The sequence below is a fragment of the Cryptomeria japonica genome, chromosome 9 (assembly GCF_030272615.1).
Source record: "Cryptomeria japonica chromosome 9, Sugi_1.0, whole genome shotgun sequence".
Classification (NCBI taxonomy): domain Eukaryota; kingdom Viridiplantae; phylum Streptophyta; class Pinopsida; order Cupressales; family Cupressaceae; genus Cryptomeria; species Cryptomeria japonica.
The window spans coordinates 359094716-359107513 of record NC_081413.1 but is presented as its reverse complement, the minus strand read 5'-3'; the positions used below and the strand labels follow the sequence as shown (position 1 = coordinate 359107513).

General features: G+C 36.2%; 1 protein-coding gene across 2 annotated transcripts in view; it reads left to right on the top strand.

Annotated features, from left to right (window-relative positions):
* Positions 1-12566, top strand: part of LOC131029688 (protein pleiotropic regulatory locus 1) — a 119609-nt gene extending 107043 nt beyond the window's left edge. For both annotated transcript variants that reach the window (XM_057960278.2, XM_057960277.2), the window contains exons 12-17: positions 8756-8816; positions 8910-8976; positions 9090-9167; positions 11755-11819; positions 11902-11979; positions 12134-12566. In XM_057960278.2, the coding sequence (XP_057816261.2) occupies positions 8756-8816; positions 8910-8976; positions 9090-9167; positions 11755-11819; positions 11902-11979; positions 12134-12306 (522 nt within the window). In that variant the 3' untranslated portion in view covers positions 12307-12566. The remainder of the gene's footprint in view (positions 1-8755; positions 8817-8909; positions 8977-9089; positions 9168-11754; positions 11820-11901; positions 11980-12133) is intronic.
* The last annotated feature ends 232 nt before the right edge of the window (positions 12567-12798 follow it).

Genomic DNA, 12798 nt, shown 5'->3' with positions numbered 1-12798 from the left:
AGCTCAAGCAGACAACCAAGTAGCTGAAGCAAGGAAGTAGATAGCTGAAGCATAGCTGGACTACTCGCCGAAAACTCGGCAAGTAGTTAAAAACTCACGAGTTTTTCTTCAGGGCGAGTTTTTACGACTTTTACTCACCATAAAAACTCGCCGAGTTCTTGGGAAAAGCTCGCCAATTTTTTGTTGAGTTTTTCACAAAAACTCAACGAGTTTCTATAAAAAACTCGTCTGCATTAAAAAGAGAGGTCTAAACATGTCAAAAAATTATCTTTTTTTTTCAAGTCAGTCTCATTCTCTTCATCAGAATATATACATGAAATCAAAATTAAAAAACTCTTAATCGGCAATAAATCTTTTGGCTGAAATTTTTAAAAAAATTGGGAATCGGAAAAAATCGGCAATAAATCGGCAAATTTATCGAACATTTGAAAATATATAATTTCTTACAATATTCTTAAAAAACATACATATAGACATATTATTAATAATTAAAATTCTAAAAAATATATTTTAAAATATGAATTTCTAATATATAATGTTATAATATATTAAAAAAAATAAAAATAAAATAAAACAATATTGATACATTTTAATATATTAAATTTTATAAAAAATGGAAAATGGGGGCACCTATTCCGTTAATTAAAAGTTGTACTCACATTATTTAATTTCAAAGTTTGGAGGACATTGCTTAGTTTTATAAAGAAAAGAACATTAAACATAACTTAGTTTAATAGAGAAGAGAAAAACATAAAAAATAAAGGTTTTATTTAGCGGACGGACGCTATTTAGTAGACAAATTTTTTAGATTTTTATGAAGTTCGACGGATTTTGGATTCCTTCCTTGAGATTCAGTGAATGCTATGACTAAGCCTAAACGTATTTAGATGCCTATTTTCTCCCGCGCGCCTAATTTTGCCTTCTTTCAGGATCAAAACAAAGTAAAATTTTGCATGACCTTTCTAGGGTTTTTTATAAAAAACAAAATGATTTTTTTAAATGCGATTTTCTGGCATTTGCTCGTGATTTTCTTGCAATTTTTAGCTAAAAATCATTGCCAATTTTTTCGAAGATTAAATCGTTTAGGGTTTTAATGCCCAATAAATCGCGATTCATACGATTTATTGACGATTTTTTCATCTATGCATGAAATATAACATTTAAGTGTCTTTTTCCTTTTTTATACTTTAAAGTTATATTTCTTGTTTATATTGGTAGGATGTTTGAGAGTGGTTTCAGGTCTCTAGGAGTTATAATGCAAATTCTAGGTTTTAGAAGATCATTTAAATTTTCAGACACATTCAAATTTCAGTAATCAGTATGCTCCTATCAACATTCTATCGCTCTTTCAATCTCACTCACTTTATCTGCCCTGAATTTTAGACCTATCTATCTCCCTATCACTCTTCCTCTATCCCCCTCTACCACTCCATCTCACTCTCTCCTCTCTCCCCCAAGATCTAGACCTATTTCTCTACCCCTCTCTTTCTCACCCTCAAACCCTCACAAGGGGTGCTACCCTCAACCTAGTTTTATTTTGCAGATGCTTGGTGGCAAAGTTGGGGTAGAAATACCCCAAATCTCAAACAATTTGCCCTCAAAATCTTATGTTAACCTTGTAGTTCATTTAGTTGTGAGCGCAATTGGAGCTTGTTTGAGGCCATCCACACAAAGAAGAGGAGCAAGTTAGCTCAAAAATGCCTCAATGACCTTGTCTTTGTGCAATATATCTTTTGTTGCGCATAACGAAGGTAGAGGAAGCACTAGCTGGTCCAATTGATTCGGATGATATAGATCTTACAGTGATTGGACATTGCAGGAGCAGCTTCCATTGTTTACAAAGGATGACATCAATGATTTGGAGAGGCAGGCTACAAAGGAGGAGGGGGGTGGATTTGGTTTCACATTGGATGACATTGAAGAGGATGAGGAGGATGAGGAGTCATTGCTAGTACTAGGTGCAGCTAGAGGCAAAACTACATCTAGGATGGAGGATGAGCCACAACCCAAGCTAGTCATACCGAGCGAGGAGGCACAATCATGCCCACAACAGACTTCTAGGACTAGACTCTCTAGTTCTACCTCCCCCCTAGTTTTTACTAGAGTTGGGAAGAGGAAGATGTAATTGTATTGATTTATTTACTTTTAGTTCTACAAAAACTATTTATTATTTTGCTTCCAACCATCAACATTCCTCACAAGGATGCGATTTTGTACCCACGTTGCATTTAAATATATCTAGACTCAGCTTGTTTCTTTTGTGTTCTCATTTATTGACTCATGGGATGCATCTTCTCATTGAATTTTGCAAAAAAAAATGCATTTCTAATTAAATTTAAGCAATTTTTTAAGTTCTCGAGGTTTTTGCCAAGTATTGGCCGAGTTTTGCCTGATTTTTTTTTTTCGGGGCTTGGTGAGTTTTTGGTTTTGGTGAGTAGTTCAATTATGCTGAAGCACACAACTAGCCAGCTCAACCAAGCATCTCAACCAACCAACCAAGCAACTGAAGCAGGCAACCAGCCAGCTCAACCAAGCAACTCAAGCAGCTCAACCAAAATTGAGAAAATCTAATGAATAAATAGTAGCTCGAAAAGCACTTCAAACTTAGTCCAATATTACTTTGAGTAACCCTCAAGTTTGAATAGCACAAGCTTGACAAAAACCACTTGACATCAATGACAAAATGTTAACCCTCAAGTTTGAATAGCACAACACAAGCTTGGCAAAAACCACTTGACATCAATCACAAAATGTCTAACACCAAGCACCTCAACCAACCAACCAAGCAACTGAAACACACAACCAACCAGCTCAACCACCTCAAGGAAGCTCAAGCAACTCATGCACCTTAAGCAAACATCAAGGCAGCTCAATCTATTACTTTGAGTAATCCTCTAAGATTTATACGATCTTGAATCATCATCCTTTGATATCAATGACAAAATATCCAACACAAGGGGTGCTGCCCCTTGACCTTGTTGTGCGCATTACCCCTTGACCCTGTTGTGGGCACTACCCCCAAACCCGCACAAGGGGCACTGCCCCTTGACTCAAAACCTCCACTTACCATCGTTAATGTTCAATGCAATCATTGCCATGTTTTTAATGCTTATTAGTTTATGCTTAGTATGCCAAAGTTTTATTTGCAATTTTTATACTTATTCTTTATTTGCCCCAAAACCTCTACCCACCATTGTTAATGTTCAATGCAATCATTGCCATGTTTTTAATGTTTATTAGTTTAAATATTACTTAGTACGCCAAAGTTTTATTTGCGATTCTTATACTTATTCTTTACACATCTTTTTATAACTAATTTTTCGAAGTACTATATGTATTTGTGCAGGGGCTGCCTCATTCTTGAAACCCATCCCCTGTTCCCCCACCTCATCGTGGAAGTATGGTTTTTCAAGGGACCCTGCCATGATTTTGTGGTTTAGAGGTTTTGCTTTACGTTTATGCTTGTAGAAGGGTTTAAGCTCATAAAAATAATAACTTCATAGGGTAGAGTTAATAATATGGAAGCAACACACTTTTTAGTTTGATTTAGAGAAGTCATGACTAACACATTATGGGTTGTCCATGTATGACAACATGCTGGAGTTGCTTGTTTCTGAAAATTAATACCAAAACAACCATCTTACTAGGGCAGTCATTTGTCAAGAAGACCCTTTGTTTAACTAATATGATCAAACTATTTGATCATAAAGGATGATAAATCACTACTCTTTTCTTAAACCATTATGTTTTACGACATATAACTTTATAAGGAGCTGTTAGTGTAATTAAATGTTTTACCTAGTCATGTCTTCACCTAGGTCCACATTACACTTAAGTGAAGTTTACTTAGTGACCACTTTAGGAACATTCCCACTATAAGTGGAAGTTCCGTGGAAGTTCCACCTTTTAGTGGACTTTTAACACTATCATTTGCTCAGGATTATGACACTTGTCAACATCTTGTCTAAGCCTTCATTTGACCTTGCCTTTATATGGAAGGGTCATCATGTACATTTTAATGTCCATTTGCAATATTCGTCAATCTTGCATTATGAAACAATCTTTCCTTCCATTCTCTTTTGTGGAAGTTATTTTGGTCTTTAGAGATCTTGGGGTGTTATAGTGTCACCTAATATGGTATCAAAGCTCTAGATATGAAGGCTCCTCTTGAGAGGTGTATTTTGGCATGAATTTTCACTGGGTGCAGTTTGAGGCTGAAGGCATCACTAATATGTCTAGGAGATCTTTCTGACGAATTTTGACTACAAATATGTGTATGCTCGGGTAAAATTGTTTTCAAAACAATTTCTTTTTGCATAGAGAGGTCGTACAGGTCCTTCTGAGCTTGTAGAGTATGGAAACCCTTTTGTCATCTATTTCTTTTGCAGTGTTATTTTGGTCAAAATATTATTCTAGGCAAAATTTTAGTTTTAGAGATGGCAAAATTTTTGTATTGGGCTAAATCTTTCTATAGTTGCATCGGTAATATTTTATTTGGTTGGCATATTCCATGGTACAATTGTTTGGCACAATTAATTTTGTCAGGCAAGGGTTTTCTAATTGAATCTAACTATGCATCTGTTTTGACCTTGTCAACTCATATATTGTCAGCGTGTTTATTTGTGCAGGCTTTTATCTTGTCAGTTCTATTCATCGGCCCATGCAATTCATTGGTCAGTGTTTGATTGATAGTTCTATAGTTTGTGATATTGATCCCTTTTGTTTTGTTGGTGTATCGGTTTGTTTGATTGCGTTGCAGTTTTGTAGCTCAAGTTAGCTTCAACATTTCCCAAGCACACTTTATCGGCCCAAGCTTTGCTAATGTCTCATCGGCCTATAGAGATCTCTTCATTGGTGCTTTCTATTTCTTAGAGGTGGATTTGTTTGGACATGTGTTTAGTGTGTGAAGGTGGTGTTTTAAACTTGGCATGACGCATTCTTGTTTTATGTCCAGCGTGGGCGTGGGTGGTTGGCTCTCCATCTTTGACAACCATTTTTTATTGGTCGACACTTCCTTTGTTTGGTTATAATTGTTTTGACTAGCCTGTGAGATAGTTTGTCTGTGTTTACTGATCAATCTGGATACCTCTTCCATCTGTTGGTGCATGTTTTGATTGTCCTCATTAGCGTGGTTTGATTCTTATCCATTCGACATCTAGCAGGCCACGACTTCATATTTTTGCAGGTTCATTTGCTGGGTTGAAGTGATTATGAGTGGCTTGCAACATTTCGAGTGATTGGCTAGCGATACAAGTTGGCCGCTTTATCTGTAGTACACAGCCAGTGAAAAGTGCTTTTGCAAATCTTTCCTACCTTGGCTAGTGATTTTAGTAGTGCAAATTTTGGAGATGTGCACTGGTCTGTGGTTTGGTGTACCCGTGTTTGACAAAGATTGCAGGGTTTGTTGTGGTGGAAGCTATAGTTTCTTCCTTGCCTGGCTTAGCGCATTGCTCCACTGATCAAGCGATTTTATGTTTTTTCTGATTGGCTTCAATTGTTTTGATTGGCTGGAGGCTGATTTGCTTGGTCCACCTTAATTTTTGGTGGACGGCTTGACCGAACCTTTACTAGGTGCTGTGAGGGGGTGTGTGTTCCTTGGTTGGAGCACATGTAAATTATTTGTTCCACATGGGTCTCTTTGCAGCTGGTGCTTCTTGCTTTATTTCTCGTGATTTGTGCAGTTTGGCGATCTCGTGGCAGTATGGCCCATGCATCAGATCAACCAATCTATCCTTTGGCAATATTTTTACTCCTTGGCCATATTTATCCACTTGGATTAGGTGTATAATATTATTAGTTACTTCATTTCAGCTATATGTCGTGTTGTTGATCTCTATTTGCTATTTGAGAAGCGTATCATTGATGTAATCATGGGTTATGCAACACATCCTTTTGTTATCACTTTGACCAAGGACAATTATGAGTCATGGGCAAAAGGAATCATCACACATTGTAGGTGGCTTAATCTCTTGCCTCATCTTTATGGACTCAATCCTGAGCCAAAGACCAAATGGAAGAAATCAGTTTGGGGTAATAGAAATGATTATATCATAGGAGTGATTAGTTGTAGTATTAATAAAAGCTTGACCCATGACATCTATCCCAAGTTTAGAGGTATTTAGTGCCCACATACAGTTTGGCCCATTATTTGGGAGATTTTTGGAGATCCACATGTTACTCCATTCTCAGAGGATCTTACTTCAGATTGCCTTCTTCCACTCGATGATGGTGACAATATTCCCTTTGATGTTGATACCTTAGAGGAGTTTGAATATGAAGGAGCATTTGAGAGTTATGATGATCAAGAAAATTCACTTGCAGCTCCTCCAGTTGAGATCACACATTCATCTTTTGTTGGTGATTCCAGTGAGTCATTGCAACAAGTATCTTTTTGTTCTTCTAATTGGGATTTCTTTTCGCTCTAATGATAGTTTCATTATAGTTGGAGATTCTAGATTCATCTACCTTGTCTTTGGAGATTGACATTCATGAGTCTCCTCTTTCACTTGATTTTCAAATTTCATGGTCCAGTTTGATCATGCTTATGTGATGGCTTCTTCGAGTTTGGAGGCTCCTATTCAGATTTTAGAGCCATGATTCTTCGAGTTTGGAGGCTCCTATATTTGTATTCCACTTCCTAATTCTTATTTAGAATGGGAAGCATTCTTGCATTTGTACTTGGTTTATCTTTTTCCCAAGGGGAGAAACGTTGTTTGTAAGCATTGCTAATTCTTAAAGCACTCACCATCTATGTAGGACATTGTTCATTATGGGGGGGTGCTATGTAGTCTCCTTTCCTTCCTATGGGAGGATACTTGATTGTATATACATGATGTATGTAGTCCTTGGGGGGTTTTGAGTTCTCCATGCATCGTCATTTCCTTGTTTCTTTTCTCTCTTTTGGAAAGGAGTTTTCTCGCACATGGTTTTCTTCTTTTCTCCTGATAGATTTGCATTGTACATGGGTATCTAACATGGCCTAGTAGTTGGGACCCATATTGCATTATAATTGACTCTCTAAGTTGCACTTAAGGTGGGGTGTTAGTGTAATTAAGTGTTGTATCTAGTCATGTCTTCACCTAGGTCCACATTACACTTATCACTTAAAGTTTACTTAGTGAGTATTTTAGAAACATTCCCACTATAAGTGGAAGTTCCATCTTTAGTGGACTCATCACACTATCACTTATCCACCTCATGTGGGTGATTGGTTATCATTTGCATAGGATTATGACACTTGTCAACATCTTGTCTAATCCTTTATTTGACCTTGTCTTTATATGGAAGGGTCATCATGTACATTTTAATGTCCAATGGCAATATTCATCAATCTTGCATTGTGAAGCAATCTTTCTTGCCATTCTCTCTTGTGGAAGTTATTTTGGTCTTTAGAGATCCTTGGGGTGTTGTAGAGTCACCTAATACTCTAACAAGAGCAACTTAAGAACTTTCCCCCTGTAACTTGTACCTGCAAATTGCCATTTCTGTATATGATGGCCTCAGTACATCAACTGAAAGTTGTCTGAAATGTTGATTCTAGTATTTGAGAAACTACATTGGGCTATCGTATTAGATAGAACTTGCTCTCATAGGGTTCTGTAGAGAAGCTGGCCTTTAATAAACTAAACTCACCTTTGAAGAGTAAATTCCTTGCAGGCTTTCCCGCATATGGTGCATAGGCACAACCAATATTAATATTTTGGCCTTGAAATAGAACGATAATTATTATAATCATTCTTTTTGTGGTGGACCACTCTTTATATCAAATTTTATTGAGAGCCAACAATCATAAGATTAGTCAACGACATTATGCTTGCCCACATGGCACATATGGTGCAACTGCATAGGCATAACAAATATAATAATTATTGACTTCAAATAGAAAAATAATTAACATGATCATATCTGCAGTGGACTAAACTATGATTTGTATCTCTTATTTCATCAAGAACCAGGAATCATAAAATTGGTCAATAAAATCATTTAATATTAGCTGATTTGAGACTGTATCAGGAATTACCAAACAGCTAGAGAAATGCACGCTCTTTCAATCACATGCTATAAAAATCCACATAAATTGATGGACCAGAAGTTCAATTGTAGCAATGGTGGTTATCTTGTATGTATTTCTATAAGATGCTGCAGATAAGTTGTTCAAATGCTGAGGATATAAGACAAAGCAACTGAGAAAGCTTCTATCAAGCCATAGCAGATGAACTGACTTTCAGGACAACTAACCATGAAGGACAGAACATATAAGTTGTTGGGGATAAGTATTAGTGCATGGAATTGGCATTCTTTAACTTATTGTTGGTTGTTTTAAGGAATTATTGTTAGGAATTGTATTTTTCATAGGTTTTAGGTAAGTTGATGGATCCTTTCATATTGAATATTTTCTTTGGTATTACAATTTTAAGTATTAGTGCATGGAATTGCCGTTCTTTAAATTATTGTTGGTTGTTTTAAGGAATTATTGTTAGGAATTGTATTTTTCATAGGCTGTAGGTAAGTGACGGTTCCTTTCATACTAAATATTTTCTTTGGTATTACAATTTTAAGTATTAGTGGATGGAATTGCCATTCTTCAACTTATTGATGGTTGTTTTAAGGAATTATTGTTAGGAATTGTATATTTCATAGGCTGTAGGTGAGTTGATGGATCCTTTCATATTGAATATTTTCTTTGGTATTACAATTTCTTTTTCTTAGCCATATAAGAAAGATGGTAGTTGTGTGTCGATTTTCTTTATTGCAGGATCCACAAGTGGTGACTGGCTCCCATGATACTACAATCAAGTTATGGGACCTTGCTGCAGGCAATTCTTCAACTCTAATTGGGAATTGATTTTATTTGTAATTGAAATAACAGTTTTGAATTCTTAATTTCTCTATGTTTCATTTCTGGACAGGGAAATCAATGTCCACTCTTACATATCACAAGAAATCTGTTCGAGCACTAGCAGTGCACCCTTTCGAGTATGCTTTTGAACCATTAAAAAATGTCCCTAATATTTTCAATGATTATATTGGTTCCTGTCATTTGTGGCTAAATGTATATGATCAGATAGTATTCTGTACTGTATTTGCAGGCACAATTTTGCATCAGCATCTGCCGATAATATCAAGAAATTCAAACTCCCCAAGGGAGAATTCCTGCACAATATGCTGTAAGTCATTACAATTTTTGTACCAACCAAGTGCTTCATACGTATGTAAAGATAACAATAATTTATTTTTGATGATATTGATACACACTGTCTATCTCCATTAATGAAGTGATAATTTTCACTTATGCATGACAAGGGTCCTAAAGACAGAAATATAGTAATGTCCATTAATGACCAAAGTAGGTGAACAAGACTTGAAAGTGCATGAAGTTACAATAGCAAGTAAGAGCATTAAAAGAGAACTACAGAAGCCCAAAAAAAAACAAAAAACTATCTGTAACATTGAGTATCAAAGCTAGACGAGTTGAACCCAAATTGGGTAAAACTGGAAGCCCTAAGAAAGGTGGAAAAGGTAAAAGCCATTTGATCAAAGGGAAAATAGATATTCAAAACTGAGATCTTTCAAACAAAAAAAAGCTGGCTTCAGTTTGTGGTATTAAATGATAAAATTTACATTGTCGCAAAATAATCAATGGACATGTCCCTAGCCTCTACATTTTTTGTTTACTATTTTTTTGGCATCCTGGTGATGTCCCTTGTTTGAGAGCAATATTTAGGGATTTCGTAGCCCCATATGAATATTTGTCGAAAACAAGGATAAAATTGTGAAAACTAAATATAAAAACAACAGTGGGTGCATTTTCAAAGAGTCGTTTGCATGATTATTTGATAGTAACAATCAGATATTCATAATCACAATTTCATATTTGTATTTCAATGTTTCATTCAATTTTCTATGCTCAATGTTGAATGGTGGTTGTTCAGTGTCCTAAATGTTGTTATTTGAATGTCAGCCCTTTAGAATGTTAAATGACAACAAAAAAATAAGTTTTGTCAATTGGCAAATGCCTGGTTTATCACATGCTTTGGTCAAATGGTTGGAACCTAAAGAAGCACCATGAAGTGTAAATGGGAAACAAACTCCTTTTGGTCTTCCATTGGGGGAAGAAGGTTCTCATACAGCAATTTGGTGTCTTTCTTGATGATGACTATGAATAAATATTGCTTAGTTGGAGAATCATTGGAGGAAAATTGTTACTATCCCTAGAATTGTTCAGGATGTATACATGGTTGATGAACCTTTATAGGTAGAGAGAATGGCTGATGTGCACCGATCCATCTAGCTTGGAACACAATGGCCTTTTCTGCTATAGAGTGGTTAACCTTTCATATCCAATCCCTGAATAGTGAATACAAGTATTGGGTTGGTGGCTGTATATGAAGCTAGGGTATCATATCACTAACCCACCTTCATGTGTTAAAGTGCAATATCGAATGGTGCTTTAATTCATCAAGAGTTTGGATTAGCTTGAAATGACAACATCATTTTGGTAGCCCTAGCAATATCCCGTTAAGGCTTGATGTACAAAAGTATGTCTCTCCTGAAGGTGAAGGGTCAAGAATACCTCTGGTTGGGATGACAAAGAGAGGCTCTGTCTAATCTTGAGGCTCATTACGACTATACCTCTAGAAGGTATCATGGCAGATAGGTCACCTAAAAATAAAGGGATTCTAAGTGTGTATTTTTTGTAGAGAACACATGGAAAATCATTCCCCATCTCCCTCCCTGAAAAAAACAAAAAAGTGTTGTTCCAAGGATGAGGATGGGGACAAAATGCCTGCCTATCACCCTCGCAGCCTTGCTTGTGGAGGGGGGAAAAACAAGGTGACACCTAACATTTCTGTAGATCATGCTTGGGAGCCGAGGAAGGAAAAATCAAGGTGACATCTAACACACTGTGAGCCGAGGAAGGAAAAATCAAGGTGACACCTAACACACTGTGAGCCGACTTTCTAGATGCTACAGATCCTGTTTGCAGCAGTGGTTGAGGAGATAAGCTGGATGGTCTGTCTCTGTCTCTGCAAGAAAGTGGTCTTGCTGCTTGAGGCATGTGGACTTAATTATTCTGTCGATATTTTGTGCCATTTATGACAGTTTTTTATGGATATCAGAATTAAGTATTAAGTCTTTGCCTTTTGTGAGGTATGTACCCAATTTGACAATTCCAGGTGTTCCATTGTACCTTTTTCTTGTAATATAAACAATTGACGTAATGTCATATTAATACAATGCTTGGAACATTACTTAATAATTGGAAAACTTCCTTTGTCCTTGTAGAGTCTGGGAGTCTGTCTCAACTTGTAGCAAGTGGGAACAGATGTTCCATTGGCCATGAGGGTTCTAATTTTGTTCTTTCCTCCGTTTGATAACTAATCCTGTAGTTGGAGATATTAACACATTACCCATCAGCTTGAGGAATCTCATTTCATGTTATACTTCCTGTTTTCTCGAGATTCTATAGTAAAGATACCTACCATATTTAGTGTCTGTAGTGCCTAAATGCATATGGATTTGTATGTTGAGCTTGCTTTCTATATGATTTTAGTCTATTTAAATGAGGAATCATATCAGTTCACTCTGATTAAGCAGAAATTTCAATTGTCAGCTCTTTTGCACTTCCTTTTGAGGTTGACTTTCAAATATAATTCAATATATATTTTTTCTAGAATGAAAAACTCATTTTCCTGCTCATTTTCCTATTTTTGTGGTCTGATCACTAATTTTTTATTCATTGCCTTTTAACAGGTCACATCCTAAGACAATCATAAATGCAATGGCTGTAAATGAGGATAATGTGCTCGTCTCTGCAGGTTTGCTGTGCATAGATTTATGTAGGAATGAATGTTATGTAAATCGAGGCCTTTTTGTTTACTTATGTTACTTTTGCTGTAGGTGACAATGGGAGCTTGTGGTTCTATGATTGGAAGAGCGGTCACAATTTTCAGCAGGCAAAAACAATTGTGCAGCCTGGTAATAAAACAATGATTTTTTATATTTTTTGAAAGATGACAATACCTGCTTGTTGTGCTGTATTTTTAAGCTGCAGAGTCAAATGTTCTCATTTAACACCATTTTTCTGGAGAGTGTGGTTTGTTTGTTTCTAAATTATGCATCTGTTTTACAGGGTCGCTGGATAGCGAAGCTGGAATATACGCACTCTCATATGACATAACTGGCTCTAGGCTTGTTACCTGTGAGGCTGACAAAACTATCAAAATGTGGAAAGAAGATGAAACAGCCACTGCTGAAACTCATCCATTAAACTTTAAACCGCCTAAAGAGATTAGGCGCTTTTAATAGTCATGAATTATTGTAGTTTGTTTTAATTTTGTTGCAGCTAAAGTTTCATAAATGGAAAGTATTCTCTTTAACTTGTTTCATTATGAAGTTATTGAGAGGTCTTCGTCACCTGCAAGATGTGCCAAGAGCTAAGTCTAGGTTGTAGTTGAAGTTTAGTATAGTATTTGCACTTTTTCGACACAAGTTTGTATTATGTACGGTTTTATCATCCACGGAATAGGGCTTTCCTTGGCACAGGAAAGGTTTTCAGTTTTGCATCTCACTGTTTTGCAATCTGAGCTTGTAAATTTTTTTGTTCCTATATATAAAACTCATTCTGTTCAATGAAACCTCATAAAACATAGAGAGAGCAAACATCAAGATGCAAACATTGAAATTCACGTGGACAACCCTTTTGCGTAAAAAACCATGACACACAAGTGAAAACTAAATTATGTTCTTGATCACACAATTGACTCACATTTAATAGATTGTGTTTCAAACCTTCTA